This window comes from Chrysochloris asiatica, unplaced genomic scaffold (genome assembly GCF_000296735.1).
Source record: "Chrysochloris asiatica unplaced genomic scaffold, ChrAsi1.0 scaffold00003, whole genome shotgun sequence".
NCBI lineage: Eukaryota > Metazoa > Chordata > Mammalia > Afrosoricida > Chrysochloridae > Chrysochloris > Chrysochloris asiatica.
In genome coordinates, this window is record NW_006408521.1 from 1,475,506 (window position 1) to 1,496,781 (window position 21,276).

At 40.1% G+C, this 21,276-nt stretch overlaps 1 protein-coding gene across 2 annotated transcripts; it reads right to left on the minus strand.

Annotated features, from left to right (window-relative positions):
• Nucleotides 1-309: 309 nt before the first annotated feature.
• Nucleotides 310-20,724, minus strand: TFAM (transcription factor A, mitochondrial). Of its 2 annotated transcripts, XM_006831099.1 has the most exons (7): nucleotides 20,624-20,724; nucleotides 19,959-20,077; nucleotides 17,476-17,546; nucleotides 7,494-7,643; nucleotides 4,551-4,646; nucleotides 911-967; nucleotides 310-456 (listed from the first exon to the last, which is right to left on the minus strand). In XM_006831099.1, exons 1-7 carry the CDS (start codon nucleotides 20,722-20,724, stop codon nucleotides 310-312), a joined length of 741 nt encoding a protein of 246 aa, XP_006831162.1. The 2 variants fall into 2 exon arrangements, with proteins under 2 accessions (XP_006831162.1, XP_006831163.1); XM_006831100.1 differs by lacking the exon at nucleotides 4,551-4,646.
• Between the last annotated feature and the right edge of the window lie 552 nt (nucleotides 20,725-21,276).

A 21,276-nucleotide genomic window follows, 5' to 3' on the forward strand; every position in this document is an offset into this window, starting at 1 on the left:
AAAATTCACAGTCTGATTTACCTTGATAAAGGTAAATGATTCACTGCTGCATTTGAATAGGTTATTTTGATCCTCAGTAGTTCTTAAACACAAAATAAATTTACCATTAACTTATAGCTGTTTGGGGTTTCCAAAGCAAGGTTTTAATACAAGATGTATTAAATTGGCAAAAGTCCATGAGCTTAAAGAAAAAGGAATTGAATATAAAATGTTTGCCAACTTTATCCTTTCTAATTTTACAACCGCTTCAAGTACTGAGATCTAACTGGTTTCTTGCGCCTGTCCATGATGAAAACTCAGTCTTCTGTTTTAACATTCCTCAGCGCCATCTTTTGTTTGGTGCTTCACTCTGCGACGTATAAGATCATTTCTTCCAACTTCAATCATCTGTGCTTCCCACAATTTCATTTCATTATCATAACGAATTTTATCATCTTTAGCAAGCTGAATATATACCTAAGAAAAAGTACAAGTGTTAAAATTATTTTTTTAGATAAGAATCTTTGCAATTAATTTCTGGAATGCCTCTGTATTCTAGAAATTACAGGATTGCTGTATGTAAAAAAGATGGATAGGAGAAAGAATGAGAAAAAAGAGAGACTTTCTAATGAAATTTATTGCAACTTTAGGGCTTGAGGGGTGCAACAGGGGCAGAAGAGGAGTGTGGTTGCCACTGCACATACAGTGGACAGTATAAACTTATGCATTATTTTATGAGTAATTTTAGTTCAAATGTTAGTTTTACTCTCAGTCAAAAACTACCTTAACAGCAAAGTCCAACTGATTCTAAAACTATGCAAACACTTTTAAAAAGTATTTTCACTGTGTTATTAATAATGAACCGTTGTTTTCACAAGAAAAAAGTCTTAAATGATTCTCGGATACTAGAGACTAAAACTATACGACTTACTTGCTTTTCAGAACTAGACATACTTTTCCACTTTTCATTTACAGCCTTCAGTTTTGCCTATAAGAAAACACATTTGTAATAGCAGTTAATAGGGACTTAAAGTTGTTTTTCTTTTTCTACTCCAACAACAAAAACTAAGATATAAAGAATTAAAAGTCTCATCAACTCTGAATATTTTCTGTCCCTAAACAAAAACTATCAAACTTTAAAATTCACAAAAATAAACTGAATGAAGGTATTTATCCTCTTTTTATCACTATAAAAGTTTCCATGAACTTTTTGAAGCATCCTATTTGGAAAACCAATTTGTTTTCTGTGCGAGTCAGGATACTGATAACATTTATCCTGCTATGAACCCATTACACATTATTCTACCACCAACAGAGACTCACTGCCCCCTAAGCAGTGAATCCCTAGATCTGCCTCCCTCCAACCTTTCGTTAACTACTCATTATTTTTGGTCTTTATACAACTTTGTGGGACCACAAAGTTGGAATGAACAGCTAGGTCGGCACTTCAAATTCACCAACCATTCCTCTGAAACCCTATCAGGGTGGCTAAGAGTTAGAACCATCTCAATAGCACTTAATAACAACATTAAAGTACCTATATTTCATACAAGTGGGTTCATATAATATGTGTCCATTTGTGACTTATTTCATGTAGCATGTTTTCAAAGTTCATCATATTGTAGCATGTATCAGGATTTCATTTCTCTTTGAATAAATAATATTCCACTAAATGTATAATGTACAAACACTTTGTTTATTCATTCATCTGCTGATGGACAGACTGTTTTCATCTTTTGACTATTGTCAATAGTGTGCACTTAACACTGGAGCACAAATTTCTGTCTGGGTTCCTGCCTTAATTCATTTGGATATATGCCTAGGTTTGGGACTGCCAGGTCATATGATAGTTCTAAGGATCGTTATTAGTGTAAAGTGTTACACCCTGGGCTGCTAACTGGAAGGTAAGCAGTTCAAGTCCACCTAGGTGCTTCTGGAAAGAAAGATGAGGCATTCTGCTCCTGTAAAAATGTACAGCCTCAGAAACCCTATATACAGGGTTGCTAAGAGTCAGGACTGACTCCACAGCACACAACCCCCAGTAGTTTTAGGTTTAACATTTTGATGAACTACCGAACTGTTTTCCACAGAACTTCCCCATTTATATCCCATCAGCAATTAATAAGGGTTATAATTTCTCCAAATCCTAGGACGTGTGTTATTTTCCAGTCTTTCTCTTAAAAAAAAAAAAAAAAAATCATAGCAATCTTAATGGGAATTCAGTGATATTTCAATGTGGTTTGGATTTTCATTAACTTGGAGCTCTGATAACTGCAAGATTGGCAGTTCAAACCCACCAGCCGCTCCTTGGAAACCCTATGCAGGGTCGCTGAGTTGGAATCAACCCAACACTACTTAACAGCAACAAAATGGCATCAAGCATCTTTTCGTACAGTTTCTGGCCATTCCTATACCCTTTTTGATGACATGTCTTGCCCACTGGGGTTTTTTGGGGGGGGACTGGATTATCTTTCTGCTGTTAAGTTGATGTTAAGTGCAGTCAAGTTGGTTCAAACTGACTTTGTGGTCCAGTGCTTATCCTACAGCGCCATACTCACAGGAGTACTTCATATATAGTAGAGGTTGAAAGAGTTCATAGAAAATTTCCATCACCTTTTAATTCCATTTTTTCACAAAAATTTTAAAGTCCCCTAGTATTTTTCTAAAAATTTTCCCAATCTATAGGTTGTCTTTATTTTCTTGATAAAAGTCCTTTGATGCCCCAGTTTGTTCTGATGAAATCTAACTTATTCATTTTTTTCTTTTGATGCTCATGCTTTTGGTGTTTTATTTAAAAATTCACTGTTGAAAAGCAGGTCCCAAAGTATTACCTTTGTTTTCTAAAAAGACGTTAAATCCCCATCCAAGGCAAATTCTAGAACACTTACCCTCTCAAAAGAGGGTTTCAAAAAGTGCATGGAAAAATTACATGATCTTTTCATTCCATTTTCCCAGAAATCCTTTGAAGCGCCCTTTAAGTCACACTAAGGAGTCCAGGTACAAATGAGGGCAACAGTACCATGCAAAAATAGGGAAATTAAGAGAAACTGTATATAGTAACCCAGTAAGAAAAGCAAAACAGGCTAAGATATAGAAAAGAACATTTAAAATGTTGATAATGTATACATTCACAATAATGTTCCCAAATTAACTGCAAGAAGTGAGAAATAAAGAAGTATTTTTCTCTGGCAGTATGATTGGCTACTACAAGAATAATCAAGTTGTTCGCCAGGAAGCCATTAAGGCAAACAATCAAGTCCCTTCAAGACAAACCCCCCCCCCCCCCAAGACTGAAGCTCAAAGAGAACACATGAGCAGGCATGTAAGCTTGCTGGCGACCACATTTGTCTACTGGTGAGTGGAAGAGGGGGAAAGGTAGCAATGAAGAAATGGGCTGAGTTCAACCATGTTCCATAGACTCCCATTGACCTGGAGATGAGAGAGAGAAGAGGAACGGCTGGTTGGTCCAAACTGTGGTGAGACCTGGGGACACCTGATCCCATGGACAAGAACATAGCCACAGAGGGCTAGAGCTAAGAGTGAAGCATCCAGCTGAGGGGAGATGCACAAGATACCCAAACTTGCAGATAGTGCCCATTTGACCTAGCCTCAATGGCTTGATAACTTGACTAGAAGATAAAACTTGCCTAGAAGAAGATAAAACGATTTTTGATAAAGGAAATGAGGGTACATTGCTATAATTTTATGAACTTGACCTATACTCATGGAGATAGTAGCTCAAAATACCAACAGAGAGGGAAAGAGCCTTCAAGTATCAATGTTGTCCCCTCTGTATACAGGGTAGTTAGGGACGGGCAACTTAAGACATTGGCTACTAAAATGAGGGAGTGATAAAGGTACGAAGTAACTGACTTATAAGGTTTCAAGAGGGAGTTTAGTTTGAGAGTATGTGGGAGAAGGTAAGAGTCCTCACTGAATAGTTTTCATCTTGTCTAGATGGGTCTGGTGAAAAGAGATGGTGATAAGATTCTTATGATTCAATAGTGAGTAATTATTGTCATGACTAATTGTGACTGTCACAATTGTAAAGGTATAAGATTTGTAACATAAATGGGACAGTAGTAAATTTTACAGTTCAGAAACAGAGGACCCTAGGATCAAGAGAACATAAATGGAATGCAGGACCTTATCTAGAGAAGCAGCGACACCAGAGATAGAGGCAGAGATGAGGACATGGAGAGAGGGAGCAGCTGAGGACTCTAGACTCATGGAAAGAGAGGGACTGAGAGCTGGTGGCCAGGAATCAGACTTGCAGAATGTGCCCTTTGGTAGTGTAAATTATTATATAGGCCTGAGTGCTTAAAAACAAAAACAAACTAAAATGAATACAGAGAAATACTGCTATCTGATGGTACATGGAGGGGATTATAATCATTATAATGAAACAGTATATGATTTGTTGAATATAAAACTGATGATCTGCCCTGTATTTTTCTCTAAGGCCCCACAAAAAGAATTGAACTTCTGTATTTCATTCCTTTTCTTTACCACCTGACATGACAGGGTGGCTCTAGAACTTTCTAACAATTTAAAAATTTAAAAACAAATACCTGTGATGAACCATCTTTAGTTTCCTGGAATCTTTCAGATATATAAATGTTATAAGCTGAGCGAGGTCTTTTGGGTTTTCCAAGCATGGTTAATTCCTACATAACAAAAACAGAAAATCAAATTTGGTTGTAACATCCATGAGACTTGATTTTAATTGTTATTTTTTGTTAGGTGCCATCAACTCAGTACTGAACCATAGTGACCCTTATGCAGAACAGAACAAAACATTGCCTGGTCCTGCGCCAACCTCCCAATCATTGCTTCAGCCCATCGCTGCTGTAACTGTCAATATTCTGGTGCTCTTTGTCATGTTTCAATATTCCGGTGCTGACAATATTCCACTGCTATTCATAAGGCTTTCAGTGACTAAATATTCTGAAATAGTCCGTCTTTCCTCCTTCTTAATCTGTCTTCGCTTGGGAGCTCAGCAGAAATCTGTCCACCATGGGTGACCCTGATGGTATTTAAAATACCAGTGGCATAGCTTCAAGAATCACAGCAACACACAAGCCACTGCAGCGCGACAAACTGAGAGATAAGTGGTGGTAATTTTAATTACAAAAACTTTATACGCTACTATACATTACAGAAAATTCCTTCAAGTGAATACCATGATCTTAAGTAAATTACATAATTATATCTTAAATTCAGAGTTTTTTCTTAACACTATGTTTTGAAAATTAGATAAATTTTATTTTACAGATTTATATAAAAATAATTATGTATTTCTTTTCATGGTCGCCATAAACTAGATTTAAAATAACAAAACCAGAAACAAACCAGTGCTATCAAGCGGAATCACGGTATGCAGAGTAGAACTGCGCCGTATGATTTTCTTGGCTGTGATCTTTACAGAAGGAGCCTCAGTTGCACACAGTTAAGAGCTACGTTGACAGGCAGTTCTAAGTCAGTAGCTCCATGGGAAGAAGACTTGCTAATCTGTTTTTGTAATGACTCATAGCAACCCTGCATAGGGGTTCCAAGGCTTTCTATCTTTGAGGGAGCAGAAAGCCTCATCTTTCTTCTAGGAAGCAGCTGGTGAGCTTGAACCATGGACCATGTGGTTTGCAGTTCAGTGCTTATTGTATGGAGCTCCAGCACACCCTTATGTTAGTAGTAGAGCACAAACTGTCTTACCCACAAAACCTTTTTTAAAAGGCAAAACTATCCCAGTTTCATTCTTGAAGGATACTACCATCCACTTAGCCAAATCCCTACATCAACTAATAGGCTCTCTCTCCTATCAACTAATGTACACTCAGGAAGGTTTCGTAATCTCTCATCCCATCCCCTTCACAGCTTGTCTCTCAACCTTTAGACCACAATGTTGTTGATAATAAGTGCTGTCAAGTTGGTTCTGAGAAGTGGCTAGCGGGTGTGAACCTTTGACTTTATACTTAGAAGTCCAGTGCTTACACTACAGTGACACAGCCACAACTCCATTATACCACAACCATTACTCTGGTAGCGTAGTGGTTACAAATCAGGCTGCGAACCTAAAGGTCAGCAGTTCAAAACTACTATCCGTTCCACGGAAGGATGAGGCTTTCTGCTCCCGTAAAGATTTACAGCCTTGGAAATCCTATACAGGGTCGCTATGAGTTGGAACCAATTCCATGGCACATAACAACAACAACTGAGTTCATGAGTTCACAGGATGAAGGGTATCGGATTACTCAATTTGTTTCTGAATTTGGATAATAAACAGTACTTGGTTGACAAAATTCTGTGACTTTTAATAACAATTTATTTAGGGTCAATGACAAATCCAAGTTTTATTCACATGTCAATAAAAGTTGCTCCTCCCATATAAAAACAGGGCTTCTCTGATTTTCACTTAGAAATTATTTCCTTCTTCCTGAACGTCTCTCATCACTTAACAATAAAACTGTAGAGTGCAAGCACTTAACATTTTAACTGTTTTCCCTTTGTTTCTAGAAAGCCTTCCCCTCAGTGTTTCAGACTTACAAATTCCTAGCTACCATACTTCTCAGCAACTTCTGAAACAGCGACACTGGGATCTTTAGTGGGAAGAACAATTCCAACTAAAAATACGAATGCACGAAGAGAAACTCCTTATATTTGCCTTACTCCTTATTTCTAGTCCACTCTACTCTTAGTGTTAGCTGGGAGCGTTACAGAGGAAGAGGTCTGAGTACAGAATCTTCTGGCTTCTTTTTGCTAGTGGATCTGCAGTTCTACATCACCACCACTGACTTCAAACTGGCTCCTATTCAATGCTGGTATTAACTTTGATGTCCAATTTGTATAATATATGGGTGGACCAGCAAGCTGACCACCTCATAATTAATACTGTTTCTATATAAAAAGGTAGTCTAACTTTCAAACGATAAGTTTATTTGAATTAACATGCTATAGTTGTTGTTGTTGTTTAGTGCCGTTGAGTCGGTTCCAATCCATACTGGCCCTGTACAGGGTTTTCATGAAGCAGCTGGTGAGTTTGAACCACTGACCTTGTGAGTCAAACTGACCTTATGGTCCAGTGCTCTAGCCCACAAGCGCCACACCAGGATTCAAGTCATTTTTATCTCACTGGGACCTCAAGTTTTACAGAATAAACTGTTCCACAGGGTTATCTTGATTATAGTTTTTATAGGAGCAGATGGCCAGGTCTTTCTCCTACAGAGCTGCCAGTGGGTTCAAAACATCAACCTTTTAGTTAGCAGTTTCCACCAGTTAAGCTGCTACAAAACGGGTATCTTATATTTAGTTACAACCCAAAGTAGCAACAGTACTGTCCAAGACAGACTCAATGGCAAGTGGTTCTCAGGGCAGAGGTAAGAGTGCTATCCAGCTGTTGCTTTACTGGAATACACTTATGACATCCTACCATAAAAGTACATATATATTATCGAAATAAGGGCAACCTTTTTATTATCCAGTTCATAGCCAAAGGAAAAGAACATTTTAGTGATACTCACTCTCTTTTTTATTAATGCTTTCCTTTTTAAGCGTTTTTGCATGATTTCCTTCTCCATAGATATAATCTGACTTGGAGTTAATTGTTCTTGAATTCTGTTGATCTCTTCTTTGTATGCTTCCCAGTCCACTCTGTAAGCATCTTCATATACCTATAGGTAAAAAACCCAAATTAGAAGTCAACAAATTGTTGCTGGAAATTTTAACAAAACACACTAGCTAGGAAAAGACAACTGCATAGCTTCAACAATTAAACACATTAAACCACCAGGTAGAAAACGTGCCCTGGGATCATATGTATGTGGATAAAAAACCTCTACTTTTCATATACATGCTAAGCAAGGTAGAGTCTAACAATTAGTCTTCAGTATCAACCTGCTGCCAATCTTCTACCTTCACCCTCAAAATCCATATTCTCATCATTTACATGGGTCAGAAGATATAGTCCCTTTGTTAAAAATGGCTATAAAAAGTCTCGGCCATCTGTTCCCTTAAAGGACAAGATCATTGTTCCTAGTCACTGGTCAGCAATGTTGAAACCCTATGTGCCTATAGACCAATTGAGTACAAAAACAAATCCATGTCTTTGGTCAACTGATTTTTTGCAAGGTACTTAATCCATTTGATGGGGAAAGAGTCTCTTCAATAAATGGTGATGGGAAAACTGTATTCCCAAATGCAGAAAAATGCAACAGGATCCACACCTCACAACATACACAAATTCAAAATGGATTAAGGACCTAAACTAAAAGAAAACGCAACAGCAATGCTGTCAGGCCTAGCTTTAACAAGGATTGTCTAGTATAGTAACAAAAGCACATACAGCAAAATACAAAATAAATAAATGGGACCTTATAAAAAGTGAAAACTGTTATTCATCAAAAGTGGAATCCTGGTGAGCACTGTAGGATATACACATTGGACTGCACAGCTGGTTTGAGCCACAAGGTCAGTGGTCCTAGCTTACCAGCCGCTCCTTGGAAACAATTTACAGGGTCCCTATTGCTCAGAACCCACTTGATGGCAACACAACATTTATCAAAAGACTTCACCAAAAATTGAAAAGACAACCTACTGACCAAAATGTCTTTGGAAACAATATAATTTACTAAGAATATAATATCCATACTATATATAAAACTTTGACGGCAACAAGCAAATGACCCATATAAAGATACAGTCATTCCCATGATAAAATCTAATATAATACAATCATTTCTATGATGAGATACACTATGAGCAGCCAATCAATTAAAAGGGAGTTTTGCTGGGGGTGTGGTCTGCTTCCAATATATGTGGACACTCTGGCAAAACTTGTTCACTTCTGTTGGGCCTGGATCCAGTGGAACCTGGGAGTCATTAACAATAAAATAATAGTCAACCTTAGATTTATTTGGCTCTGCAGTCAGAAACCAGCCATCTAGCCTTTGAAAGTGCCCGCAGCTTTGAAAGTGAGGGGAAGCCTTCAGCCTCTAGAACTGTGTGAGTTTAAGATGCACTTTGACATATGTACACATATTATAAGCTTCACTAGTTTTGCTTCTCTAAAGAACACAACTTAAGGCAGCCACAAAACTCATAAGCAAATGCTCAGTATCATTAGTCATCAGAGAAATGTAAATTAAAAGCACAATGAGATACAAGGTTAATCTTCAAAACCATAAAGGTAGCAGAGTTCAAAACCACCAATCACACCACAGGACAAAGATAAGCTGTCTGATTCTGTAGATTTACAGCACTAGAAACCCTTTATAGGGTCACTATGAGTTGGAATCTACTTGATAGTATAAGTAAAATGACTAAGATACAAAATGGTCCAGTCATTGTGGAAAATAGTGTGGGCTCTAGGGTGCCTTGAATTTACTTGATTTGGCTTTTCTACCCCAAAGTCTTTAAACAACATTCTTACCACTGGAGAAAAGATTGAAGTTGTCAAGGACTTCATTCTTCTTGGCTCAAGTATCAACACTCATGGAAGCAGCAGTCAAGAAATCAAATGACATATTGCATTAGGCAAATATGCTGCATAACACCTTTTTAAAGTGTTGAAGAGCAAAGATGTCAGCTTGAGGACTAAGGTGCACCTGACCCAAGCCATGGTATTTTCAATAACCTCATACACATGCGAAAGCTGGACAGTGAATAAGGTAGACTGAAGAAGAATTGATGCTTTTAAATTATGGTGCTGGAGGAGAATATTGAAAGTGCCATGGGCTGCCAAAAGAACCAATAGATCTGTTTTGGAAGAAGTGCGGCCAGAGTGTTCCCTAGAGGCTAAGATGGCCAAACTTCGTCTCTCATACTTCAGACATATTGTCAGGAAGGACCAGTCACTGGAGAAGGATATCATATTGGTAAGGTGGAGGGTCAGAGAAAAAGAGGAAGACCCCCAATGAGATGGACTGGCCAAGTGGCAGCATCGATGGACTCAAGTGTGGTAACAGTAGTGAGGGTGGCCCAGGATCAGGCAGTATTTCATTCTGCTGTGCATAAGGTCGCTATGGGTCGGTACTGACTCGATGGCACCTAACAACAACAACAATCCAAAGTCTTAACTGACATCAAGTGATTGGGTGGGACCATGCAAATAAGGTATACAGGACTCTAAAGCTTGGATTGTTTAATTTTGCCCTCCAGCTAGGCTTAAAAGGAGCCATCTCAGAAGCAGAGATGTAAGATCCCAGGCTCATCAAGAAGGAAGGGCATGAGTGGAGCATGAGATGGCAAGAGGCAAAGACAACAGAGAGACTGAAGAGCCTCCAGCTATAGGCCTATGGACTGAGGAAAGCTGAGTGCCTACAGGAAGGAGACTGGCTTGCAGAATGTGCCCTTTGAGCATTCACAGACTGGCTAAAAAAACACTGTAACACATGCTCGAGCAGGGCAGTAGCCAAAGGACCACATAACTGAGACCAAAAACAAGAATGAGGCGTGCCTACAGTTTGGCAGACAAGAGGCATCCTAACTAGATAACTACTGTGTCCTGAGCTAGTTTTGATCCTGAACTGTACCCTATTCACTTCCCTAATAAACCCCACAATTGTGAGTACTGTTATAAGTTCTGTGTGGCCACTGCAATGAATTATTGAATCCATATGTGAAGCTGAGAGTGCTATGGGAGGGAAGGATAGTGTCAGACTAGGAAGGCTGCAGGGTGGAAGCATGTCTGACCTCTTTTTCAGAATCAGCCTTGGGCTGATTTTGATTTTGGTACTCTTTTCCCCATGTGAAAGCTGGGGAAGTTAGATACTATCTTCCACATGTTCTCTGCAGGACCAAACCCAAACTAAACCCACTGCCGTAGAACCACAGCAACCCTATACAGAGTTTCTGTGACTGCAAATCAGTACAGAAGTAAAAGCTTCATCTTTCTCTTGCAGAGCCACTGAGGGTCTGAACCACCAAACTGTGGTTACAAGTCCAATGCTTACCCTACAACGCTTACCCTACAGGGTTCTTTTTAATATGGCAGTTCCTCAAAGAGCTAAAAAGAGAGCTATCATATGACCCAGCAATTTCACTTATATGTATAAACTCAAAAGACCTGAATAAAGAGACTTGTAGACTTCTGCATCAACGTTCACTGCAAATAGCCCAAAGGTGCAAACAACCTAAATGCCCATCCCTGTGCCTTATTCTATGCCAGTGTTTCAATACACCTCAGACTTCTTCCTTCATTATCACTGGCTCCTAATCATATGCTATCTCTTGATATGGCTTAACATCTACTATCTCTTTCTGGTGCTTTCTGCTTCATTCAATATTTTGTCTATAGAATCCTTCAATATTTCAAGTCAAGGCTTGAATTTTTTCTTCAGTTCCCTCAGCTTGAGAAATGCTGAGCATGTTCTTCCCTTTTAATTTTCTGTAATTCCAGGGTTTTGCCATTTCATTATAATATTTAACATTTTCTCAAGCTCCTCTTTGAAATTTTCTACTCAGCTCTTTTAACTCATTTCTTCCATTTGCTTTAGCATCTCTACATTCGAGAGAAAGTTTCAGAATCTCTTCTGAAATCCATTTTAGTCTTTACCTTCTTTCTTGTCTTCCTAATAACTTTTCACTTTCTTCCTCTGTGATATTCCTGATGTCATCCTACAACTCTTCTGGCTTCGGTCTTTATAGTGTCTAATGCATCAAATCTGTTCTTGAGATGACCTCATAATTCAGGTGGGATATAGTCAAGGTCATATTTTAGCTCTTGTGGACTTGTTTTAATTTTCTTCAGCTTCAGCCTGAACTTGCATATGAGCAACTGATGTTCTGCTCAACAGTCTGCCCCTGGCCTTGCTTTGGTCAATGATATGGAACTCTTCCACCAACTCTTTCCACAGATGTAGTCAATTTGATTTGTGTATACTCCATCTGGTGCGGTCCAGTGTATAATTGTCTTTTATGTTATTTTAAAAAGGTATTTGTATTGAAGAACTCATTGGTCTTATAAAATTCTATCATGCTATCTCCAGCATCATTTCCATCACCAAGCCCATATTTTCCAACTACTGATCCTTCCTCTTATATTTCTAACCTTTGCATTACAATCTCCATTAATTATCAATACATCTTGACTGCAAGTTTGATCAATTTCAGAGTGAAGAAATGGCTTTAGTGTTTGGTGTATAAATTTGAATAATAATAGTATTAACTGGTCTTCTTTGCCGATCACAGACAGCGTTGTACTTCAAGACAGATCTTGATATATTCTTTTGGATGATGAATATGATGCCATTCATCTTCAATCTGTCACTCCCAGCATAGTAAACCATGTGACATGGCCGTAGTAAACCATAGTAAATGGCCAATACCAGTCAATTTCAGCTCATTAATGCCTACTATAGGAGTCCCGGTGTGGCGCCATAGGATAAACACTAGGTCAAAAGGTCGGCTGGAACTGTAAGGTTAGTGGTTCAAACTCACCAGTTGCTCCTAGGAAACTCTATATAGGGTCACTATGAATCGGAACTGACTTGATGACAAACAACAACAACAATGCCTTGGATAATCCATGTTTATATAGTCCATTTCATTTTTGACAATTTCCAATTTTCCTAGATTCAAACTTTGTACTGCCCATGTTGTGATTATTAATGGATGCTTACCCCTGTTTATATTTTGAGTTTTACACCATCAGCAAACGAAGGGCCGAAGGCTTTACCTCATTCGCATCATCACGGTCAACTCTACTTTGAGGAGGCAGCTCATTCCTAGTCATATTTTGAGTGCCTGTGAACCTGAGGGGCTCATCTTCCGTCACTGTGTGTGACAATATTCTAATGCTCTTCATCATGTTTCAAGAATCAATATTCTAGTGCAGTCAGCATTCTACTGCTATTCATTTGTTGTTGTTGTTGTTGTTAAGTCCTGCCAAGTCGGTTCCAACCCATAGTGACTCTGTATACGGTTTCCAAGGAGCAGCTGGTGAGCTAGAACCACCAACCTTGCAGTTCAAACCGATTTTGCAGTTCAGTGCATTAACACACAGCACCACACCAGGACTCCAATGCTATTTATAAAGTGATTAAATACTCAAAAATAGTTTATCTCTCCTCCTAGTCTGTGTGGAAGCTCAGCTGAAACCTGTCCACGATGGTGAGCCTGCTGGTATTTAAAATACATCCAGAATCACAGCACAAAGTAAGCCACCACAGTACGACAAACTGACAGAGGACTGGTGCAAAGTAAGCCACCACAGTACGACAAACTGACAGAGGAGTGGTGGTCAGAGGTTTAGGGTCATGACATCATGGGTAAATGTTAGTGAGCCTCCTAACATATGCAGTGCTTCTGTTCTGTTCTACCTCCTAGTTCCTTAATAGTACCTCGGGTTTTAAAAGCTTGCAACAGCCATGCAGGGTATACCTCTATTTACTGGGAGCACCAAAGGAAGGAGAGTCAGGAATAGGAGGAGTTATGGAATGTCTGGCTTGCCACTATAAAGAAATGCCTCCTTTGGGACTAGAGTGGAGAGTGAAGCGTCAGCTGATAAGAAGAGAGGGCATATGCACAAGAACCCACTCTTGCAGATAATACCCACTTGCCCTGGCTTCAATGACTGGATGATCTGAGCTCAACCAAATGAAGAAAGAAGAAAAAAAGAGTAATGTGATACGATTTGATGAACTTGACCTACACCTATGGATGCAGTAGCTCAAAAGAGGGAACAAATCTTTATAGCAAAGATCATTCCCACCCCTTCCATACACAGAGTAGACAGGGATGGACTACGTGGACATTGGCCACCCAAAATGGGGGTGCTACAAAGGCAAGAAGTGACTGACTAACAAGCTTTCAAAAGGGAACCTAGATCTAGAGAGCGTGGAGGAAGGTAGACTCTCCACTGAGTAGCATCCAATCTGTCTAGGTGGGGCTGATGAAAGGAGATGCGGATGGGTCTCTTGTGATACAATAGTGGAGTGATTGACTTTTCAGTCTAAGAGTGGAGGTCCCTGGGACTATAAAGGGAGAAGAGCGGAGAGTGGGACCCTACCCAGAGAAGCAGTGACACCAGAGACTGAGGCAGAGACGATGACGTGAAGAGATGGAGCAGTTAGGGAGTTTAGACCCAGAGAGGGAGAGGGGCTGTGAGCTGACGACCAGGGGGTAGGCGTGTATTGTATACCCTTTGGTTGGTTAATGATACATGGAGGGGACTGCAGCCATGACAATGAAACAATATACGATAGGATAAATGTAAGACTAATGTTCTCCCATGTAAACTATCACATAATTCACAATAAAACATCAACAACAACAACAAAAAGAAAGAAATGCCTCCTTTGTCATGAGACCAGATGATGTGGATGAAGCCCAGCTACCATTACTGACCATTTTAATCAAAGATTCCAAAAATGAATCCTGATGAAAAGGGGGAATATTCAAGACATTACTTCAAATGCTCAAGATGAAATCTAGTATTCTGGGAACCACAGAGGCTGAATGAACCCCTTAAACTACTGCCTTAATCATTAAATCTTAAACCAAAAGTATCTCCTGAAGTTTTCTTAAAACCAAACAGCAGTACAACTTAACTAGAAAAATGTCTGCCTTAAATATTTTTAAAGAACTGTCTCTGTGAGATCACAACTTCTTTAGTTTGAAATCAACCAAGCAAACACTCAAGATGCATTCATAATTACTGGTGACTGGAAAGCAAAAATTGGAAACAAAGAGGAAGAACAGTAGTTGAAAAATATGGCCTCAGTGATAAAAATGATGCTGGCAATTATATGATATAATTTTGCAAGACCAATGACTAATTCATTATAAATATCTTTTCAACAACACGAACAGCGATTATACACATGGACCTCACCAGGTGGAATACACAGGAATTGAATTCACTACATCTGGGATGAGACAATGGAGAAGCTCAATATCATCAGTCAAAATAAGGCCAGGGTAGACTGTAGAAGAGACCATCAGTTTCTCACATGCAAGCTCAGGATAAAGCTGAAGAAAAGTAAAACTCCCTGAAACAATATATGACCTTGAACATACCTCACCTGAATTCAGACACCATCTTAAGAACAAATTTGATACATTACAAGCTAACGACTGAGACATGAAGCGTTGTGGGAGTACAAGTACATCCTACATAAAGAAAATAAAAGGTCACTGACAAGACAGGAAAGAAAGATCAAAATGGATCTCATAAGAGACTAAAACTTTTTCTTGAATGTAGAGTAGCTAAAGCAAATGGAAGAAATGATGAAGTAAAGAATTGAACAGAAGATTTAAAGGGCACTTCAAGAAAACAAAGTATTATAATGAAATGTGTAAAGACATGGATATAAAAAACAAAGAGATTAGCACATCCAGCATTTCTCAAACAAAGTACTGAAGACAAAATTCAAGCCTTGACTTGCAATGTTGAACCTGACCTACACCTATGGATGCAGTAGTTCAAAAGAGGGAACAAATCTTTACAGCAAGGATCATTCCCACCCCCTCCATATACAGAATAAATACGGATGGGCAACGTGGACACTGGCCACCCAAAATAAGGGAGCTACAAAGGCAAGAAGTGACTGGCTTACAAGCTTTCAAGATAGAACCTAGATGCAGAAGGCATGAAGGAAAGTAGAATCTCCAATGAGTAGTATCCAATCTGTCTAGGCGGGGCTGATGAAAGGAGATGGGGATAGGTCTCTTGTGTACAGCAGTGAATAATGGTATTATTCACTATTGATGAATAATACAAATGACAAAATACTGAATGACAAAAGAAGATGGAAGGAATATAGTCACTGCACCAAAAGCACTGGTTGATGTTCAAACATTTCAAAAGATACCATATGATCCAGAACAGACAGTACTGAAGGAAGAAGTCCAAGCTGTACTATAGGTATTGGCGAAAAACAAGGCTCCAAGAATCGACGGAATACAAACAGTTTCAACAAACTAACGCAATACTGGACACGCACACTCGTCTAGTCTAAGACAACTGGATGACAGCTACCTGGCCAACTGGCGGGAAGAAATCCATATCTGTGCCCATGCCAAAGAAAGGTGATTCAACAAAATGTGGAAATCATCAAATAACATTGTTAATATCACATGCAAGTAAATTTATACTGAATGTGGAGCTGCAGGTTAATGTGCTGAACTGTAACATCAGTTTGAACTGCAAGGTTGGCCACTCAAACTCACCAGCCACTCCTCAGAAACCTTTATAGGGTCACTACGAGTGGAAATGACTCAACAGCACTTAACAACAACATAATACGAAATGGTGGCAGCGATAGATCAACACAGAGCTCTCAGAAACTCCAGCCAGATTCAGAAGACAATATGCAACAAAGGTAATCATTGCTGACATCAGATGGATCTTGGCTCAAAGCAGAGAATACAAGCTGTATGATACTGTTAGGCACCATCGAATAGGTTACAAGTCAAAACAATTTTGTGTAGGCTTTCTGAGAAACAGCTGGTAGTTCTGACTCTCCAACCTTGGGGTTAACAGTCAGTGCTTACATTACAGCACCACACCAAGCCTCCACAAGATGTATACTTGTGCTTTAGTGACTATACAAAGGCATTTAACTATGTGGATATAACTAACTATGGAGAAAGTACTACAAAGTATGCAAATTCAGAATATTTAACTGTGTTCATGAGGAACCTGTACAAAGACCAAGAGGCACTGCAAACAACAAGGGGACAGTGAATGGTTTAAATGTACCAGAGTTGTATCCTTTCACCAAACTCATCTGTACACTGAGTAAAGAAGTTATATTATACGAAGAATCTGGCATCAGGATTGGAGGAAGATTTCCTAACAAACAACCTGGGATAGGCAGATGACCCAACCTTGTTTACTGGAAATAAAGAGAACTTCAAATACTTACTGTTGAAGATCAAAGACTACAGCCTTAAGAACAGATGGCACTTCAACGTATATAAAACGGAAGTCTTCACAACTAGACGAATGACATCATGATTAAAAGAGAAAAGACTGATGTTGTAAAACATTTCCTTTTGCTAAGACTCACCATCAATGCTCATGGAATTAGGAGTCAAGAAATCAAGACACATTTCAACAGACAAATCTACTGCAAAAGACCTCTTAAAGTGTTAAAGAGCAAAGAAGTCACTTTGAGGACTAAGGTGGGACTGACCATTTTCAATTACTTCCTATGTGAAAGTTGGACAATGAATAAAGAAGACCGTAGAAGAATCATAGTGTTAGAGAATACTCAAAGTACCATGGACTGCAAGAACAAATCTGTCTTGGAAGTGCAGCCAGAATGCTCCTTAGAAGCAAGGCAAGACTTTGTCTCTCACATTCTGGACATACTGTCAAGAATACAGTAGGCAGTGAGCTTATGTTAGTGGGGAACAACTCAGAAAAAGATGAAGACGGTTGCACAGAGCAAAGAATGTAACCAATGTCATTGAATTCTATGTGTAGAAACAGTTGAATAGGTAGGTGTTACTATATCTCAACAATAACAACAAAAATAACATGAAAATTTTTGTGCTTACTTTTTTCTCTGAATCAGGAAGCTCCCTCCATTGCTGGGCGATTTTTTTAATTAGTTCTGAATTTTTCGCATCTATGGATTAGAGTAAAATGGTAAAATGGGGTTAAAAAAAGTCACAATTTTATCTGTCTCAGGACTAACTTTTAAAAACTTCCCAGGAAACAATCCACTAACCGTAAAGCCAAGTTCTATTGCAGACATTTCTATACCACACACAATCTCCTGTTGGTACGTGCAGCAGTACAGCGTTTATTCTACAGCACACGTATCATTGACATTTTCATTATCCAATTAATTTAAACATGAAGTAGCAACATTCTTTTAAGTCAATTTTGCAATAATTGAGAAATACATCATAACACCAAAAAGTCCTCTGAAACTGATTATAAGTAGTTGAGTAATCACTTGTTTAAGTTACTGACTTATATTTGTAAGTTTAAGAAAACATTTTAAAAAGTCTTTCAGGAAGTATTAAGTGGATAATACATAACTAGATAATAAATACTGTTGTTACATGCCGTGGAGTTGGTTCCCATTCCCTGTGCAGGGTTTCCGAGGCTGTCAATCTTTACTGGGGCATAAAGCCTCATATTTCTCCTGGGGAACAGTGGTAGTTTTGAACTGCCGACTCTGAAATTAGCAGCCCGATTCATAACAACTACACTACCAGAGCTCCTTTATATAGTCTTGATTCATGTAATACAACCTTGTATTTTAATTATTAAACACCATTTGATAACATACGAGATTACTCTCAAATAAACCCATTTATTTTCCCTCCCTACCCAGCCCAGGTTCGGGCAGTGTTTCGTTCTGCTGTATATAAGATCGCTATGAATCGGTACCGACTCGATGGCACCTAACAACAACAACAAACCCTTCCTCAAGTCTTACTAGAATGGTGGAGCCTAAGGGGGAGTCCTGGTGTGGCGCTGTGAGTTAATGCGCCAGACTGCAAAGCCGTCTGAACTACAAGGTTGGTGGTTCAAGATCACCAGTTGCTCCTTGGAAACCTTATACAGGGTCACTATGGGTCGGAACCGACTCGATGGCACTTAACAACAACTGAGTAAAAGGAATCCTGGTGTGGTGCTATGGGTTAATGCGCTGGAATGCAAAGTTGGTTTGAACCACAAGGGCAGTGATTCGAACTCCCCAGCCATTCCATGGAAACCCTAAACAGGGTTGTTATGGGTTGGAAGCAACTCATAGCACTTAAGAACAACAACTAAGTTAAAAAAACAGTTGTTAGCTCCAATTCTTACATTTTACAAGTCATGACAAATTAAGCAAGACTCTTGAGTGAATTCTTTATCTATAATGTGAGCATTTTTATTATGATTCCTTTCACTTTGAGAAACAACTGTGTGTCAAAGGACTTTACAATGACAAAGGTTAGTGCTATTTAGTTATTATCTTTACACTATGTTCCAAAATGAAGCCCCACAGCCTTTCTATAGATTTAACAAACACCTGGAGTCTTGGTCTGCTAACCATAAGGTCAGCGGTTCAAACTCTATACAGGGTCGCTATGAGACGGAACTGACCACCAGCACTTACTAACACCACCCTATCGGGACGTCTTCTTTAAGAAACTCAGGACAAAAATTTAATTCTCCATGGAAAAGTTCTTCAAATTAACAGCAATCTGCAGTGCTCTACAGTTTTCAAAACTTTGTCCTAAGTTATTTCACGTAACATTATGAGTAACTCCATAGAACAGCTGAAAAGCTAAGTAATTAATAAACAGTGCAATATTGGTTCTCTAGGTCAATATAAATGGGCCCCAAACTCATGTCTTCATTCTCTTCACAGAATACTTTCTCCTCTACATGCTACTTAAATTAAACGTTATTAGTTCTCATTACTACTTAAAAGCATTTCTATTTGGTATACAATGTGTTATAGATTTCCTATTTTACAGACCATAAAACAAATAATGATTAAATGATGTGGTTTTGTTTCTGTTAGATGCAAATCAGGTTTGCAGTTTAAGTGCTTAGCACCGTTATTATTCACCCCACCTAACTCATTTTATTGTGCTCTATTACTCTCAGCAGATGGAGCCAGTCCATTGTTCCAACAGCACGTGCTCACTTGTGTCTGTGTCTTCTTTTGGTAACTGACAACATTTCAAACTTTCTCACAATGCTATTTCACATTTAAAGAGGCTATTGTTGTTGTGTCGATTCCCACCCATAGCCACCCTGCATAGGGTTTCCAAGGAGCAGCTGGTGAGATTGAAACGCCGACCTTGCAGTTCAAGCGCCTTTGCAGTATGGCGCATTAACCCACAGTGCCACACCAGGACTCCCTTAAAGAGGCTACAGTACAGAAAAAGCATAACGTTTTATATTCACTGGGAAACCAAAAATTTCACGGGACTACTGTTGCAATATTCGTTTTATTGCGGTGGTCGGGACTCAAACCTGCAGGATCTCCAAGGCATGTCAGAGCTGAGTAACAATACCTCAGCTCACTTACCTGGGTTCTGAGCTTTATATTTGGGTAGCTGTTCTGTAGAAAATCGAAGGTATGAACTCAAAGGCTTCTTTGGATAACTGCCCAAGGTGGATGAAAACCATCTCGGTATATACACAAACCTACACAGACAAAAAGGAAATACTTTCACGTCAGGTGAATTTGCAGGAGACTCAAAATGCTGTGCATTTAACATCCTCGATAAGAAAGTTAGGGGAATTTAAAGTCCTACAAAACTGAGTTCAAAGCACTTGCCTCCCAGGAAGGAGGTGCTGTGGGCTAATGCACCGGACAGCAAGTTAGGGGGTTCAAATTCCCCAGCCGTTCGGAATCGACCCGAAGGCACTAAACCACCGCCACCTCCCAGAAAAACACCGAGAGCGCCCGCCTCCTCTACACCCCGAGGGTGGCGGGGCGCCCTAGGAGCGACTTCGCAGGGAGACCGAACAGGTGCGCGTGGGGAGAGGGCAGGAAGCAAGACACGGGGTCTACTGGAGGAAGGCCTGCTTTCCGAACTGCCAAGTCCCTATCAAGGTCGTGGTCTGAATTAAAGGGTCAGGGTGGTCCTAAGCGCCTTAGGAAGGGCACAGAGTGGGGGGAAGTGTCTACACTGCAGCTCCGGGGCGTCCTCGGTCCTGCCACCTCCTGAGCGGAGGAGACCGTCCTACCTGAGGGGAAAGCGCAGTCGACTTCCACAACCCGCGCACAGCTCCGCTCCGGACTTGCCCAGCGCACTCAGAACGCCCCAAACACCCCGGAAAAGCGCCATCGCCCTTGCGGATAATGCAGTAACCTGGCTCCAATCTCGCTGTCTTTTGGCACGCAGGAACAACCCAAACAATGACAACTCGTGCCCGCGAGCGTATCTCCCAAGTTTGTTATCATGCCCGCCACTCGCGAGGCACTATGGGAAGCTAGTTCACATCCGGTTGGCAGAACGGGGGCAGGACAAAGCCGCGAAGGAGAATAGGCGCAGGCGCCGTAGAGACTCCCCCCCGGTGGGCGGGACTGCGAAAAGGAACTCTCGGACAGCGATGGGAAAGAACGATTTGCCTTCCGTGAGCCCTGGCCTCCAGATGGCGCTGCAGAGCCGCCCTTGCCCCTGTCTCCAGCCGTGTGCTCTTGCCAGGGCCCGATGACTGCTGGAGGGAAAGCGGCCGTCTCACGCGGACCGAGTACTGGCTGGCGTCTGGCGGTGATTGCCCGAAGGGCTAATACGTAACAGACAGTTTTAAACAACGAGGACATAGGATATCTGTTCAGTCGACGTTGCCCTGTGGCCAAGTTGGCGGGCACTGTGCGCCTGCGGATGGTCTCAGTT

What these genes read in the sequence shown, in the direction of transcription:
- TFAM (XM_006831099.1), bottom strand. Translation starts at nt 20,724, where the DNA reads ATGGCGCTTTTCCGGGGTGTTTGGGGCGTTCTGAGTGCGCTGGGCAAG. An exon ending in ATATAAAGCTCAGAACCCAG is followed by an intron (nt 17,547 to 19,958) that starts GTAAGTGAGCTG and finishes TCTAATCCATAG; the next exon opens with ATGCGAAAAATTCAGAACTA. An exon ending in TGTCTAGTTCTGAAAAGCAA is followed by an intron (nt 457 to 910) that starts GTAAGTCGTATA and finishes ACTTTTTCTTAG; the next exon opens with GTATATATTCAGCTTGCTAA.